This window comes from Dermacentor silvarum, chromosome 3 (assembly GCF_013339745.2).
Source record: "Dermacentor silvarum isolate Dsil-2018 chromosome 3, BIME_Dsil_1.4, whole genome shotgun sequence".
NCBI classification, from domain to species: Eukaryota; Metazoa; Arthropoda; class Arachnida; order Ixodida; family Ixodidae; genus Dermacentor; species Dermacentor silvarum.
The window spans coordinates 167,244,313-167,262,020 of NC_051156.1; the positions used below are offsets into that span (position 1 = coordinate 167,244,313).

Consider the following 17,708-nt stretch of genomic DNA (forward strand, 5'->3'; position numbering starts at 1 on the left):
CTATCCCCTTCAATAAAATCTGCATTTTGCCGCTTCGTTATTACAACCTCTGCCCTTTGAGTATTGTTCTTGTCTTTTTTGTTTTGTATTTAGTTTGGTAGTTCGTTTACATTTTTGAAAGGCGAACAGTTTATGGTTTGTTTTTACATTTTATATTGTTAGCTTATTGTGGAAACGTTTGTAGTGCCCAGTGTTTGTTAGACACGAAGAGTTTAAAAAATATATATTTTTAATTTTTGAGCTGTTAGCTTACTATATGGAAACGTTTGTATTGTCCAGTGGTTCTTAGAAACGAAGGGTTTGTAATGAGTTTGTAATATTCCAATTCCTAGCTTGTTGAGGAAATGTTCGTGTTGCCCGGCGTTTTCTCGTACTTTGACTACGGGCGTTATGTCTACCAAGAGTTTACGTGTTCTTCAGTTTGTTTTTTCATTAATTTATTCAGTATCTTAAGCACCACGCGGTCATTCTTTTTAGCATATTCGCTCGACTTTAGAAACAAATAAAACTGATATTCACATACGTTGCCTCTCCGCCTGTGTATAAATCGTGCCAAGGAGCACACGCGGGGGGGGGGGGGGGGATAAGAATGAAAGAAAAGAGGGTACCCCCCCCCCCCCCCCTCCCCCGACAGATTGAAAACTCGGCGCCTACGAATACAGTACGGCATATTTTGCGTTGGTCATGCCCCGCTCACGAAATACTACACGCGGAAACTGTATGATCGAAAAGAGCGAGACGACGCAGACAACGAGCGAAACAGCACAGCAAGCATGTAGCTCCATATGCTGACGCTGTTCCCTTCATTTCGTTTAAAATTGTACCCTTCTCTGGCTGTTTCGGTCGTTTTCGTGTTTGGTTGGTGGTCGATATTCACTGGTTGAACCGGTAAGGAAAACGTTCGTTCGTTCGTTCGTTCGTTCGTTCGTTCGTTCGTTCGTTCGTTCGTTCGTTCGTTCGTTCGTTCGTTCGTTCGTTCGTTCGCTCGCTCGCTCGTTCGCTCGTTCGTCTCGTTCGTTCGTTCGTTCGTTCGTTCGTTCGTTCGTTCGTTCGTTCGTTCGTTCGTTCGTTCGTTCGTTCGTTAACTATTTCGTTCACTCGCTCGTTAGTTAGTTCGGGCTATTCGCATACATTGATTATCATCATCGACGATTACTGCACAATGTTCTTTCTTTCTATTGAGACATTCGGAGTGCTTTACTAGATTGTCTACCGCGCTTACCTGTTTCCTTCATAGCATGGAAGTAAATGTTAACAATTTATTTGCATATGCTCGCCCGCTCATAGGAAATATCAACCGGCGAAATACAGCTATTGCCATTAAAGGCAATGGTTGTACTGTTATTTTTTGTTCTTAATTCACAGATGGAAAGGAATTGGGTCTTTTGAAATGCTTAAATTGGACGATCATTTTGGCGCTTTTATAATATTGGCAATTGCAGCCTAATTTGGCTTGCGATAGTCGCCATAATTGATTTGCCTTTTCTTTTCACGCGCTGAGATTTAAATTAGTGCAGCTTTCATGTAAGCGGAGCACGTTTACCTCTTTCGTATGCTTATAAACAGCGAAATCGGCTTTGGATGCTTGGCAAGTTATTGTGGCTATCTCTTCTAATTTATCTGAGATTTGGAAAACATTTTAGCAAGTGGCTTGGGCACTCGGGAGCTTCAGCATAATAGCACGATGGACGTGATGGCGCTCAGCAGGAAACAGTGGGATGTTGTGGTCGGGTGCTCCATTCAGGCGCACTCACTTGCTACGGAAATGACTGCTTTATATATATATATATATATATATTATATATATATATTGTAGCGAAGAAGAGAGACGCTAGAGTGTTTAGCGCTACTGGATCAAAACGCTAGTGGGTCGAGCGCTCTTGATCGGCAACGGCTCTCGTGCTTGGAAGCTGTTATTACTGCGCTCACCGTTGACGTTGCGCTGCTCCAAGCTCTGCCAAATAAACACCTTTAGAATATATATATATATATATATATATATATATATATATAACTGTTTGCATTTTATCGTGAAGTCCCTGAACCTTTCGAACGCTAACCGCCGCAAATCTACGAAATACCTGCATTTAAGCCGCTGCACGTGAAACTCGGATAATGTCATTGTATTTAAAACGTTCTCGTCTATTACAATCCTTATGGTGAAGCGATCTAGTCCACGTTTAACGAACAGCTCACCTTGATGTACAACCTTTGTAGGTAGAAACGAGGCCGCTGTACAAATGATCCCAGCTGATTCCGGAAAGTTTAGTCGCTGTCCTGCCGTTTCCGCAGAGCTCGAAACCTCTGAAGGCCTCACATTCGTCCCACGTCCCGCCAGCATGTATCCATTGTTACAGATATTGTGTTACATCAATTGTGTGGATTCTTTGTCGTCGTTACCACTGTCCAAACAATGCCATTTCAGCCACACGTACATTCGAAAGTACCAACCCGTACGGTTAATTCCTACTATAACCTAAATTAAAATATGAGCACGTCAACAGTGCTTCCCCTCTTGTGAGCAACTGCGGATCTTAAAGCACTTCCGTTCGATGAGTGTAAAAACATGCTCAGCTGTTCTTGGTTTTTCGCAGTGGTTAAGACGTTGGCATTAAACTTGCAGGGATCAAGTTCGAATCACGTCGCCTTCAATCCCAACGTACCTGTAATGTTTCACATTAACACGGGCCACGTGACAATTTGCATGCAGCCGCTGTCCTCGCAAAGTGTTCCTACACAGCTATCGCTGCAAAAATCACCATCACGTGCGCCAGGAAAGGTCTACATATGTGCACACACACGTACCGAAGACCGAGGTGGTCCTGCCAGCCGTAGACGATGTGTGGTTGTCTGGTCACCCACAGAGCCAGGCACAGGAAGAAGAGGCCCGTCACGGTCATCTCGTTCAGCCTGCCCCCGAAGAGAGCCGTCATCGGATACACTTATACATGCATACTCTACGTTCAGTTAAAGAGCACTGTGACTGTCAGAAAATGGGTTTGCCAGCACTGATGTACTACATAGCAATGCCGTTTCCGAATGAGAACGTAATTAAACATTTTACAGCTGTCCGCACATTTAGAGTAAACTCGATCCCGCTGCCTGATCCCGATCCCGATCGCGATCCCGATCCCGCTACCGACGGCACATTAGATGCCAAAAATTGGTCGTATATGAGGTCGGCATCGCTAATCTAAGTCGACCTGCAAAGTTGTTGCAGTGATAATGGAAGGTGGTATCTTAATAAGGGACGGTGACTTATGGCCTGAGGAGGTATATAGGAGGTAAAGAGGCTATGAGTAAACGTTGCATTATGGAGGTCTCGCATGCGAAGCTCTATAGTGTGAGAATGATACACTTTTACTCATTTCTGGGGAAACTCGGCTTTCGTGTGTCGCCACTTTAGGTGTGTGGTGTTTCTTTGTGGCTTCCTCTAGTCCGTTGCATTGCCGTATGAGGTGCCGGATGATTGGGGCCTGATCACTGAAGCTTTAGGGTGTTACATGTCGGTGTTGGGGGGGGGGGGGATTTTTGCTACACAATTGATTGTAACGGCGTTTTGCTAGCGCGTCTATTGTGATGGCGAAGCCCGTTCGTACTTAAATGAATACATTTTCTAAGTTGAAAGCTCCAGTAAACAAGAGTGACTGCTTTAGCAGAAGAAGCCTGGCCTGGCGGCCGCAAGAGACAGCACTTGAGACTGCTCAGATGGACACGTGACCTAGGGCCACAGAACACCTACTGCATATATGTGGAAGCAAGAGTGAGGTTCGCAGGAAGGTGGAGACTTCAAATGATCAACATTGCTCAAAGAGACGTACCTTCGAAGCGTTGGTTCCATACAGATCTCTCCTCTCCATGAGACAAGGGGACTTTTAAGGTGACTCCAGTTATTTTGCCAGAAACACTTGAGGGAACTTGTATAAAAGGGACATTAAAGGGGAATATTAAGCCGAGTGCTATCAATGGATTATTGCGTCTAGAAGTCTATCATAGTTTTTTACATGCCTTTATATCACTTTGTTGTGTGGAAAATTACCACCGAAGGTCGCGCTGCTCCTCTTCAATTTTCATCACCCGACGTAATTTGACGTAATCTTAACAAACAACCCCCCCCCCCCCCCTACCCAGCCTCCCCCTATCTGCCGCTGTCTATGAATCAGCCAGCTCTGATAACGCATGAGAGTTACCATAGCCCAAAATAGGCGGCGCCACTACTATTTCCCATTTTCGAAATTTTATTGCTTGCAAACGCTCTGTTCTCGCTACGAATGAAAAATTCGTTATCGCAGAAGCATAATCTTCTAATATAGCTTGACTTAATATTTTCCTTTAGTGTACCTTTAAACGTTACCTCCAGGTTCGACCACTGTTTATCACTACTGCGTATATAAAGGGACTACGACTCTCGAATGGCTCACGCATCCTGTTATTATTGCGATAGCAATTATATGGACACTTCAACCGAATTTCTGCCGTCGGCGTCGCCGTCGCCGTCGCCGTGAGGTTCCCTATAGATAAAATCTTCGCCGCGCGCCGTATGCCCGAGCGGAAGCGTGCGGGGACGCGCGCTATCACGGAGAGCGAACGCACTCAATCTCCCACGCGCAAGCAAGGAAGCAGGAAGCCAGCGCCGGAAAGAGCGGGGGGGGGGGGGGGGGGGGGGCGCACTTCTACTCCGCCAACAACCGCGCTCGTCGCTCGTCCGCACCGTCTCTTATCTCCACACGGCTCTGACCTTTATGCTCCGTGCCTTGTGGCGCTCAGTTTCCGTTGAAGCGATAGACCGCACGTACCTTCGCCCGCAGCGGCGTATGCTTGCTGCCAGCGTTTTGACAGTCGTTGTCTGCAGTCATTCAGTGTGATCTATTCGTGTTTGTTTGTGCGCGCTCACACCACGCTTGTTCATTCAGTTAGTAATAGTCGGGTCACATTTTTCAACGCACGCTACACATGCAATGCTGCCCGGATCGGCAGTGCAGCGCTACAGGTGTGTCCCTTCGCACGCGCCGCCCACGGGAAGCGCTTCTCACCAACACCACCGTTTCACACGCGCCTTCTCGTGGTCATCGAGCCTCTCTTCATGTCGGTCTACTTACGCCGCAGCACACCTGCTTACTTAATCAGCTCATGTTTACTACAATTCATATTGCTACCAAAGCCACTCACCTTACTTCGTATGACATTGCTGTGTTGCTATCGCATTCATTGCTTCGCCCTTAGGGCGAAACTGTGACATTTTTTTTTGTATAGCGAACTTGACGTCCTTGTTGTGCTTCACAGCTGAGTACTCCTGCATTTTGTTTTGTTCTACTTTCTTTATTTCGTCTCGCTCCTTTGTTTTCTTCCCCATCAGGACCGCGGCAGGTCTCGACCGTGACGTGACACAGTTTTCCTATTTCTTACATTTATTACTTTTCAATGTTTCTTTAACAGCCTATTTCATGCATCATTTACGTTATAATCTTCACCCCATCCCCTTCATTCTTTATTTTAGCAACAGTGAGTAGTTCCCCCTCTTCCTATACATAATGGCAGACAGCACGTACGTCATCTCTCCGAGTTGTTCGAGCTTGCTGCGGCAAACTTCCTTGGCTGCGGTGGAGTCCTCGGCACCGTCTTCATCGCTGCGAAGTTTGAACGCACGAAGACGCAGCGCCACCTCAATAGAGATTCAATAACGCCTTTAGATACACGCGTGTTATGTCGCCTGACAAAGTGTGGTTGCTCTGTGCCGGGTGTTAGGGGCTGTAGCATTTTCAGAACAGGTGGGGAGTTGGACTCCAGCTACACGTGTCTCGTGGGTCTATATTACAATGGCGCATCAGTGATAACTGAGGCAGAGCCACTGGAATTTCACGATTCTGTGAGGTTATAGGAGCTAACTGACTCCTCCACCCGCTATCACACGATCAATAGGTTGAAAACACCCTCCCGAATATGACTATGAGGGGAGGGGAGGTGTCGCGAAATCCACAGCGCCACAAAAGACGTTATACCTATACCGCGAGTGTCACTTACTACTTCCGGAGGAAAGTGTAGAAGACGAACAGCCAGCCGAAGACCAGAGTGACCAGTCCGAAGGCTGCATTCACGGCCACCCACTTGGTCTGGCTGATCCCGTAGTTGTACTGGCTGCATCGAGAAGCCACGCCGCGCGCCAATTAAATGAACGGATGAGCAGCACTACTCTCTTTTCTGATTGCGAGCCGTATACACATGACTTGACTATCGTCCTAAGGAAGCGACTGTTTAATATACTTATTTCACCACATTCAGGCGCATGCGCCGCGGCCCTGTCGGCGCCCATGATGGCAGTATTCCTCGCCCTGTAAGGGTGGCTAGCCACCCTATACCGCTGTACTTGGATTCCAAGTAACATTGGGGTGAATGCCGAGGACAATGCCGTTGTGGAGTTCTTGTGGGGATGTGCCGTTGGGCAGTTACAGAGGTGCATCTGCTAAACCTCATTCGTATTGTGCAATCTTTTTATTACGGCGAAAGCCTTATATGTTTCATTAGTCAGTCGACCTTGAACGAAAACGCGTCGACGACACGAAAGGTACAAAAAGGCTACGAACCCTCGGCCTTTGGTGGGAGCCGAACCCGCCACCTGTGATGGTAATTAAGGCGAAGTTAATTAAGACACTGCTAATGAAGATAGGATTAATTAAGACACTCGAACCAACGACCTTCGGCGGGTGTCGAACTTTCGACCTTTGGAACTAAGAGGGATGACTAACTGAAGTACGCTAAGCGAATTAAGGGAGCGATTTAATAGTATGAGTAAGCGAATTAAGAGGGATAAGCGAAGTAAACTAAGCGAATTAAGGGGGGTGTGTACGTCATGTGTCCGTCTTTAATGCATCGGCACTTGGTCTTTCGCCTTCAAGTCATCTTAGAGATAACATACCAGACCCTGTGATTTTTTCTTGCCTCCCTGCCTGCTGTTTTCGAAGAGTAAACGGGTTTCTCATGGTATACAAACGCAACAGGCTTCTTACACAGTTGTACAACTACCGGCATGGTTGGCGGCACTTGGAGCGCATGTGAAATTCGAGAGAATTGTGAATTTGAGAATTTGTGAATTTTGTGAGATAAGAACGATTAACTTTACGAACAAACGATGTTTTTGATGTTGAAGGCTGTGTGACACGAAGCTCTGTTTTTGAAAGAGTGTCCGGAGGTTTGAATAGAGAGAAATTCACACGCGCTGAAACGAACTGCCTTGTATGAAATCGTCATGACACTAAGTTATCTTCATTTCTGCAGTTCTTTCCGGATTTCCTTGATTTGTACAATTCCTTGTTTTGCGGCCTTGCAACAGCTTCGGTCAGCAGTTCAACGTTTTGACCCTATATGGCGTGCGAAACTGCGCAAACTTCTAAAGAAGGGAAGGCGGTACAATTATATTTGCCTGTTTGGCAAGCTCTGACCACTTCGCAGTTTCGTTACTTTATCTGCAGATAAAAAATGTATTTACGTAGTTTACCCTTTTTTCCGAATAGTTGGCGACGTTCGTACACGTTATTCTAAAAATGCCGAATTTTTAACGTAAAATTTCTCTTGCACGACGACAAGGCACACGGTGACATTGAAAGACTCCATCTGCTGACATAGACAAGTGAGACGCGCAGGCATCATACAGTGGATATTATACGCACTCCAACAGTAGGGCCTCGAGGATGAAGCAAGGTCGGTTCGCCAGCAGAACGGCCGTTCCGCTGACCGCGGCGTAGCTCAGGGCCAGCATGAACGCCTTGCGGAGGATGGCGCAGTGCCTATAAGGGAGCAAAACCGTGCGATCGAATTGGCGACGTTCACAGCACTGAGTTCGCGACTCACGCGCGGGAACTGCGGCTTCACAATCGGCGCTACGTGCGATTGCGTTTAAAGAATTAATCAATTAATTTATTATATTTTTGCTGCAAGTCATTCCCCATTATGTTGCATTCTTTTTTATTATTCAAAGAAGATCATGACCATTATTGAGGGGTGTAATTATTTAATGGGTGTAAACTGCTTCGCTTTCAATAACAAGTAACAAACGTTGATCCATAGAAGACGGTTTTTCAATGGCCAATCTTATTAGCATTGTTTTAGTATATCGTTCATTTCTCTATACTTTTCGCGCGCCTACAGGTCATCTGTGGTCACAGAATTAGGGCACAAGATAACTCAGCAATACATGGTTCGGATGGCCATTCTTGTGCAATAGATGCAGGATAAGCTTGTGTTCTCATTAGCAGCGCAATATTGCAGACATGCACACAAATAAAGGAACGAAATAGACGGGACGAGCTAGCGCCGGACATCAACTGAGTTATTAAGCTTTGGCAAATGTGCGCGTAGACGCTAACATTGTGCACAAGCGAGGGCGAAAAACGCCCATACTGACCAATATTTAGTATGGGAGATATCGATGTCCTTACAATTCAATACCAAGAAACGACTATACAATTGCACGAGTGCTAAGCTTTCAGTCAAGTCTATAGTATACTAGGCTGTCCTAGATAATCCTAGATAACGTCAGCCAAGCTGTTAAAAAAAGGTTAAAAAGAGCACAGTGCAAGCTAGAATTTTAAGACTTACAATGTACAGTCGTCAGACCTCTGACGACTAAACGACGAAGGTCTTTTAATTGGACTTTGCACCATGTTTTTAAATATTTCTTTTTCGTTGAAACAACTAGGCTTCAATTAGCTGGGACACATGGTATGCTACAACTCTTTATGACAGCGCCACTGACGGAGCGCTCACACATTTTTTTTTTTTTTTTGTTCTGCTACCTGCTACTTGCACCTCAAAATGGTGCGCGGTGCTCTCGTAACCTTTCATTAAGACGCCGCCCAGTGAGACATCTCCCACTGGAAAATGATGTCTTGTATGTATTACACAACCCCTCGTCTGCAAGCCGCAGTGTGTTGCATGGCTCCACATGCAGGCGCTGTTGATCTTGCATCCATTGACCACGAAGCAAACGCGTGCCAACTTTTCGGGTATAGCAGAGAAAACAACGGGCACTCCACACTTCGTCGCCACATTTTTTTTTTTTTTAGGTGAACAGAGAAGTCGTGAATTGATTTTACTGTTGGACGATACGCAACCACTAAGCTATTGAATTGCCCGATTTGGAAGAATATGTTAGAGCGATACTCATCAAATGAACCTTGGCCGATGCCGCTAACAACGCCAGAAAGCCCGAGCGATCGTCTCTACTTAATTTTAATTAGAATGTTAACAACGTTTTCCTGTTTTTCAACATCGACAATGCGCTATCATTAATAGGCTGATGGTATTTGACGTCCAAAGCAGCACAATATGAAAGACGCCGTAGTGCGGCAGGCTTAACTATGTTTAAGGGAAGGCTGACATTTTTTTTTTTTTTCATGGAAAACTAGAACTGAGCGTTTCAGAAGCATAAGAAATCACGTGAAATCACATGACACGCGTGCGTGCGTGTGCGTGTGTGTGTGCGTGTGTGTGTGTGTGTGTGTGTGTGTGTGTGTGTGTGTGTGCGTGTGTGTGTGTGCGTGTGTGTGTGCGTGCGTGCGTGCGTGCGTGCGCGCGCAGCCGACAAAGCCCATGTGCCACGAAAACGAAAAAGCGATTGAAAAAGAAAGGATCAATTGATCAATGCGAGAAAAAAATACAGAAGTATTGAAGACATTCAAGCTGGTTAGTTACGCAACCATCCGGGAAGGTCGCGGCAAATGTGCGTTGTACACTGCTCAGCGAACTGCACACCGCCTGCGCTTTCGTTGCGAGAGGCACAAGTTTGTATACTTATACGCTAAATTATACGATATATAGAGTATAATGAGTGATATGAACTGGTGGGACAAAAGGCGTTGCTCAAATGCTTACGTCTGCTCTTCGTGCAGCACGTGATCGTAGTCGGCTGGAAAGAGAATGCAAGAATTTCAGCCCGCTCAGTGACGTACGTATATGAGTGCCACCGAGAAGTAAACTTAGTTATCAAGATGGGGCTGTAAACTTTTGTTTTGCTGAAGTTTCCAAATTTCGCTCGTGCTTAATTAGTGAATTGAATTTTATTTCGCATTCTCACTCGTGGAAGGCTGAGGAAAGCAAATTGACGAGCCCGTCAACCCCTACAGTGCGTGGCCTTATAGTCGGCAAACAGTAAAAAAATCATATCTGGATGTTAGATAAACCGGAACATGAGAACAACACATAAGTATTCAAATGACATAGCGAAGTATGTAGCGAAAAGAAGAAGGTATATCAGTATCGAATAGATCAGCAATGAAAGAAAGAAAATCTCACATTAAAATGCTAATACACAAAAGATAAGTTGCACTGCGTTTCTATGCACGACAACCACATTGCGCTCAAGAATATCAGATTGAGATGAAAAAGCGTGAGAAAATTAAGCTTCTTCGAGACTTGTTTGCTCCGAAGACTTTTGCGGTCGGGTATACGATATACGATACTCGATGTGCAGGTTTGCGCGTGTTCATGCGTTCCCCGTGTAAGTTCTCAATGACTTATGCATAAAATACTTCTCACTAAGGAACTCTACAAAGCGTCTGCACTTCAACACCGACGAACACGTGGTTGTTATTTGGTCGAGTCGTAGGTTATGAGAGACGTAATAAAGGGCTCCAGATTAATTTCGAACACCAGAGGTTATTTCACGTGCAACTAAATCTAAGTGCACGGGCATTTTTCACATTTTGGTTTTCGTTGTATAAACAGTCAGCTTCGGTTAAACTGACCTCGGTTGATTCGACCTTTTTGCTTAATTCGACCGCACTGGAAAGTCGCAGCGAGACACCATGCATTGCTATGGAATGAAATCTTGTTTAGTTCGAACGCCGAAAGCTTGCAATTCGAAAATTGAGTTGACCCACGTTCAAAATCGACCTGGTCCACTCCCACAATTGATCTGGCCCACCCCCAAAACTTGGGTGGCCCAGCCTCAAAATTGACTTTGCCCAATTCGAGCCCATGACCAAATGATCACGTCATGTGACACAGTCACGTGACCAAGTAAGAACCTTAAGTTGCAACGTCACATGGCCAAGTTATGACGTCATGTGACAACGACACGCCCACAATGCTTTCGGTTAATTCAAACTCCCCTCGCTACCCCCTCATGCGCGCAGACATTACTTAAAGGTCGATTACACAAGAAAATCCAGCATACGGCGTTACTGGTTCCCTAGGCAACGGGCAGTAACCTGTCCAGCACTAATGACGACGACTTGCGCTGTGCCCTGGAGATGTCTCCTTTTTACCAACGCCGACTACAGTTTTGACCTTTGTGGGTCAATTGCCGATGACGACATGTATATTTATAATGTAATACTGTATTCAGTACATCCTGCCACCGTTTGTTAATTCGTTCTTTCGGATAATTCGTCCAAACATCGCACTCTCGCAGGAGTCGAAATAACGGGAGTTGACTGTACGATGTTTTTTTTAAAGAATATACAGAATAAAAATTAAAATAAAAAAGGGCAGATATCAGTGAATTGCCCTGATAAAATGGCTCAAGGTCCTTGGCTAAGTTTGGCTAAGCCATCGTCACGTAACTACTTTTCGCTTAAATTGCAGCGTTTTGGATAGTGGCAAGAATATTCTGCAGAAACCATCGACGACCATTGTCAATATAAGCGAATAGCCTCACGCTTCCAGAAAGCTAATCGTTCTAATAAATGAACGATGCGTTTAAATGCATACACTTGTTGTGAAATTACTAAATTATGTGGTTTTACGTGCCAAAACAACGATCTGATTATTATATGAGGCACGCCGTAGTGGGGGACTCCGGAAATTTGGACCACCTCGGTTTCTTTAACGTGCACCTAAATCTAAGTACACGGGTGTTTTCGCATTTCGCCCCCATCGAAATGCGGCTGCCGTGGCCGGGATTCGATCCCGCGACCTCGTGCTCGTCAGCCCAACACCATAGCCACTGAACAACCATGGCGGGTTACATTTGTTGTAGTCAGGATATTTAAGCAGCAATATTTCATCGCGGAATTCTGTAGAGAACAGGGCACACGTATTCAAATCCTGATGCTGGATTATTACTGACGGCGACCGGTCAACGAAAAATAGCGCATAATTACGAAAGTACGGGAGGAACGCTATGTGAATTCAGCTCCAGAGCCGTTAATCAGAACATCTGTAGCGGTTGTATACGTATATAGGCGAGACAGCACGTTGTTATAGCTCGGCTACGAACGTGCGCCGCAACTCAGTTGCGCGAGATCACGCGCCGTTTGCATCGGCGCCTTTGTATCGGCGGTAAACCTGCGACTACCACGAAAACGGGCGAAAGAGGTGAGGTCCAGAAACCCGACGTCTACGACGTGTTTCAGGCTCCCGCAATCGCTTCCCCTGCAGCAAAAACATAGCCTTCGAGATCTGCGTCTGTTTATTCTGAGGGCGCTACCACTGTGGGGATTTGGATATCAAAGAAAGCTGATCACTTAAAAAAAAATTAGGGGCAGCTTCACACTAAGTGGTGCGAAGACTGGGCAAACAGCGAAGCTGGTGGCCGTTCCCCAGCTTTAACTTTGCTTTAATTTGCTTAACTTGGTTTGGTTTGGCTGGCTCTTAACCAAACTTAGCCGACCCCGACTATCGTCCCCGGTCGGCGCGCAGTCTTCTAAAGGCCACTTTATAGTCCGACGTCAGTTGACGCGCGAGCGCGCTCAGCACGGGTACGCCACGCCAGCGAAAACGCAGCACTGAGTATCCGGCGTTCGTCGGCGTGCCCCGGTCTGCAGCCGGCGTCGAGATGCGACATGCTGCATTTCGCGCCGGCCTCGTCACCCAGAATGAACCGCATCCGCGTCTCGTCGAGCAAGATGGGCAAGATGGCCGTTAAATTACAAAATGCCATGTTACTCACTCGCTGCAGGGCCGACTGCCGTGGTGCGGCGGCATACCAACACTATCACACATTACATGGGATTGTGAATCACATCCGTTTGTTAAAACGTGCCACACAATGTAGCAATGGAAGGCACAGCTAAACAGCTCGGACCTGTCAGGACAACCGTCCTTCATAAATCAAGTCAAGCGGGCGGCCGAGGCCAGTGGGGCCTTAGACTAAAGGGGCTCCCACCATTCCACTAAGATCCTTTCGATCAATTAAAGTTTCATTGCGATAACAATTATTTGGACACTCAAACAGGATTTCTGCCGTCGTCGTCGTCGTCGCCGTGAGGTTCCGTATGACGTCAACGGCGATGAAATCGTCGCCGCGCGCCGGACGTGTATGTATGTGTGAAATGGCGCGAGGGACGCGCGCTTTCACGGGGAGCGAACGCATGGCGGAGAACAAACGCGCGTTCTGCTCCCGTGCTCCCTGAAGGGTTGCAGAATTAGGCGTCTCTTTCCTCCTTTACAATCACCATATATAGAGAGCAAACACGACTTCTTCTGTCGTGCGAAAGGCCGTGGGGGGACGGAAGAGAGGGGCGACGACGTTTAGCTGCGGCACCGAATACGTAATTATATAAAAACGGTGCGAAGCGAGAAAGTGGTAAAGACTTCCGACGCTGCTCGACGAGTGTTCCGTTCTGATCTCGTCTAAAACCTCCGAGCCACACCCAGAGGCACCGCCAACAGTCACCAACGCCACGCGCGTTCGGTGCGAACACGGGCAGAATGCCGATGGCGTCGCCAATAGTTCTGCGCGTTGCTGGTGTTGGCTGCTTGTCCAAGTTTATACAGCTGATAAAACTACTTTCCTTACTCCATATAGCTCTCTACTAATTTGCTATCGCAATTGATGCTTCGCCTTCCGGGTGAAACTGCGACATTTTTTGTCTCTCTGTCTCTCTAGGAATTAGTAGCACAGCGGTTCGGAAGCAGGACCAACACAAAGAAAACCATTCTCTAGCAGACGAAACACTGATCACAATAATATCTTTCTATTGTCCGACATGTTGCTCTTAGCGAGGTCTTAGTCAAGATTAGGTAAAATCATACACGCTTAAGACTGAATGCCATAGGATTTCTGCCTGAGCTTTACCATAGTTTAACACCTGAGGAAAAAGTTGAAAGAAAAACAGAGTGATACCTAGAACCGGTGAATGTGTTGCTAAATGTGGGTTAACGGCAACGTTGCGCTGTAAAAATCGGCTCCAAATTAAAGTGCGACGAGAATTCGCGACTGACGCGTTCATGAGTTCGCCAGTTAACTGTCTGACAACGGCACCAGTTGTGATTTTAGAAGCAGGTGAAGTCGACCTGGGACGACCTGTGCACACCCACGGCCACTGGATTAAACAAATTTGAAGAGAGCTATACGGAGTAATGATAGCAGCTTTATCAGCTGTATAAACTTGGACATGCAGCAGCACCGGCAACACGCAGAACTGTTGTCGACGCCGTCGGCGTTTTGCCCGCGTTCGCTCAAAATGCGTGCGGCGTTGGTGACTGTTGCCGGAGCCTCTGATATAAATGAGCACTGGGTGCCGCAGCTAAACGTCGCCTCTCATCCCTCCCCCCCCTCCCCCACAGCCTGTCGCGCGTCGGAAGAAGGCACGTTTGCTCTACATATATGGTGATTGTAGAGGAGGAAAGAGACGCCTACTTCTGCAGCGCTTAACGCGCAGAACAGCGCAGAACGCGCGTTTGTTCTCCGCCGTGCGTTCACTCCCCGTGAAAGCGCGCGTCCCTCGCGCCCTTTCACTCGCACATACAGCGTTCGGCCCGCGGCGACGATTTCATCTCCATTGACGTCATAGGGAACCTCACGGCGACGGCGACGCCGACGGCAGAAATCTGCTTTTGAGTGTCCATATAATTGCTATCGCAATAAAAAAATTACACCATATTCCCGTAGGGGAACCCTGAGTAGTATGCGAAACAGCCATAAGGTCGACTCAAGTTCCCATTAGTTTTCAGATCGGCCTGTCGCCGCTGCCGTTTCGTGGCAGCGGCTCGAGCCCTCTTCTCCGCGGCCCATTTCCACGGCGCTGACACTGGCGTCGACGCTGGCGCTGTCCGTGGCACTCATCGCGGCGTTGCGGGAGGATAATGAGAGGACGAAGTGAATGATGATGAGTGGGCGAAACACCGGGGGATCATTCGGGCAAAACGCCGGAAGGGTTCTCCGGAAGCCAGAAGCTGGCTTCCGGAACCGGAAGCTGGTTTCCGGAACCAGAAGCAGAACCGGAAGCAGAAGCCGGCTTCCGGTTCCGGCTTTCGGAAGCCGGAGCTTGGCGTACATATACTATACATATACATACAAGGAGAGGAGGGGAGGAGGATGCGCATGCGCAGTGCGGGTGTGGACGCCGCACGGCGGATGGAGGGAGGGACATAACCCCGACCATAAGCTGCTTCGCATCTAACAGGTGCCTTTTTTATCCATTCGGCCGTGGCACACCATTCTAGAATACCAAACATGCCACTCTTACCGGGAGAGAAGGATTGGTAAGCGAGAGAAAACGGAAGACAGGTGGCGACACCATCTTGAAGTTCCCACACATGTCACCGCGGAGTCATGCATTTTGGACAGCGTCTCTTCGGGCTTAGTTAATTTTGTGGCGCTTAAGAACTACACTGTTTCCTAAAAGAGTCAAAGATTGAACGTATGCAATTTTACGAGGGCTCTTATCAAGCCGCAACAGCCCCAATACGAGAGAATACTTTGAAATCCATGACGCCACTCTCGCGTACCAGCGCTGAGGTTTCCTTGGAAAATTCAGAAAATTCAACTATGGTCTTCAATTTCCCTTTTACTAATCAACATATCGCAGAAAACGTACCGGAAAAATCAGGGAAGTTTTCACTCGGTCGCGCAAAGCTTAGGCACAGCGAAGGTTACTGGCTGCTACTGCTAGGTATGAACTTCGTTACTGCTAGGCCTTGGTTTTATGCGTTTTTAACATGGAGGAAGGAAACAAAACAGGAGAGGCCCTGACGTCACTTTTTTGAAGCCGGAAGTGCAGCCATGTTGGTGTGCCACCTCTCTTTGCGCCTCCAATCAGGGGTTCTGCAGCTCGCCGGAGCAGATGGGCGCGAACATTGAACTTGCATTGTTACGACCCGCCGGAAGTGTGTGCTCCTGACGCGCGTCTAAACAAAGCCTACAAAACGTCTGTAGCAGTTTTAGTGAAGCAGACGCGCTCCTGTGTTTTATTGCGATAGCAGTTATATGGACACTCCAAAGCAGATTTCTGCGTCGGCGTCGCCGTCGCCGTTGCCGTCGCCGTCGCCGTGAGGTTCCGTATGACGTCAATGGAGATGAAATCGTCGCCGCGCGCCGCCGAACGCTGTTTGTGCGAGTGAAAGGGCGCGAGGGACGCGCGCTTTCACGGGAGTGAACCCACGGCGGAGAACAAACGCGCGTTCTGCGCCGTGCTCCCTTAAGGGCTGCAGAAGTAGGCGTCTCTTTTCTCCTTTACAATCACCATATATGTAGAGCAAACGCGCCTTCTTCCGACGTGCGAAAGGCCATGAGGGGGGGGGGGGGGCAGGGAAGGGAGGCGACGTTTAGATGCGGCACCAAGTGCCTATTTATATCACAGGCTCCGGCAACAGTAACCAACGCCGCACGCATTTTGTGCGAACGCGGGCAAAACGCCGACGGCGTCGACAACAGTTCTGTGTTTTGCCGGTGCTGCTGCATGTCGAAGTTTATACAGCTGATAAAGCTACTATCATTACTCCGTATAGCTCTCTACAAATTTGCTATCGCAATCGATGCTTCGCCTTTCAGGTGAAACTGCGACTTTTTTCCGTGGCACGTTGAAGAAGACGACGAAGACCCGAGCCGTGATTGCTTGAGTGTATCTGTTGCTGGCCGACACTCACACTCACAGACCCAAAACACAACTTTCAAGCTTACACACCACACTCCAAAGTCAGCTTTTCTCGGGAACAAAAGGTGGCGCGGGAAAGACACCGGCGGAAAAATCTTATCTCACTTTTCAGAGACCGAGAGCAGCAGCGAAAGCTTCAGGAGCGTGGTTGCCATAGCAACGTTGACATTTGGGGTACCCGTCCCAGTGATTCTTTGCGAAAAACAGCACGTGACTTCCGCCACACCTTCTCCAATACGTTCGTGCTTGCCAGGGCCTCTCCTGGGGTTTCTTTCCTCCATGGTTTTTAACTACGCATTTTAACTTAACTACGCATGTAAGAAGGTATTCTCGAGCAATCATTTTTGCAGGTACCTTCCCTTTCGCGTGACTAGCGCTGGACGCGTGGGCGCCTACGAGCTACAGCGCTCCTGGCATGCCGCAAACGCAGGCAGGCTAACCAAGGTTGGCACAGTGCCAAGAACGCTGCTGCTTTGCCGACGCCGAACGCGTTGGTGGCTAGCCGCTCGATATCAATCGGCCAGCTTCACTGTGGCTTGAACTTTGCGCGGCCTAGTGAAGCTTTCGCCTTTTTTTTTCTTCTGGCTCAGTGCGCCGCGGAGAGAAGAGAGGCAAAGGTCGTGAAGGCAGGAAGTTGGCGAGGAGGAGACCGCGTGCGCATGCAGGCGGTATCCTCCTCCTCCGGGTTGCCATGGCTACCACGGCTGCGCACCACAAATTACGGCTGGCTTAAACAGCTTCGCTGCTAAAATGTCGCAGTTTCACTCGAAAGGCGAAGCATCAATTGCGATAGCAAATTAGTAGAGAGCTATACGGAATAAGGATAGTAGTTTTATCATCTGTATAAACTTGGACATGCAGCAACACCAACAACGCGCAGAACTGTTGTCGACG

General features: G+C 47.7%; 2 protein-coding genes across 2 annotated transcripts in view; one reads left to right on the plus strand and one right to left on the minus strand.

Annotated features, from left to right (window-relative positions):
* LOC119444111 (2-oxoglutarate and iron-dependent oxygenase domain-containing protein 2) overlaps positions 1-17,708 on the plus strand; it is a 94,393-nt gene that overhangs the window by 35,429 nt on the left and 41,256 nt on the right. The gene's annotated exons all lie outside the window — the stretch shown is intronic.
* The window catches only part of LOC119445003 (sodium-dependent dicarboxylate transporter SdcS), a 47,176-nt gene that overhangs the window by 26,602 nt on the left and 2,866 nt on the right, over positions 1-17,708 (minus strand). Inside the window, exons 3-7 of the mRNA XM_037709334.2 lie at positions 9,868-9,901; positions 7,665-7,781; positions 6,022-6,135; positions 5,550-5,627; positions 2,806-2,910 (exon numbers count right to left, since the gene is read on the minus strand). Coding sequence (XP_037565262.2) covers positions 2,806-2,910; positions 5,550-5,627; positions 6,022-6,135; positions 7,665-7,781; positions 9,868-9,901 — 448 coding nt within the window. The remainder of the gene's footprint in view (positions 1-2,805; positions 2,911-5,549; positions 5,628-6,021; positions 6,136-7,664; positions 7,782-9,867; positions 9,902-17,708) is intronic.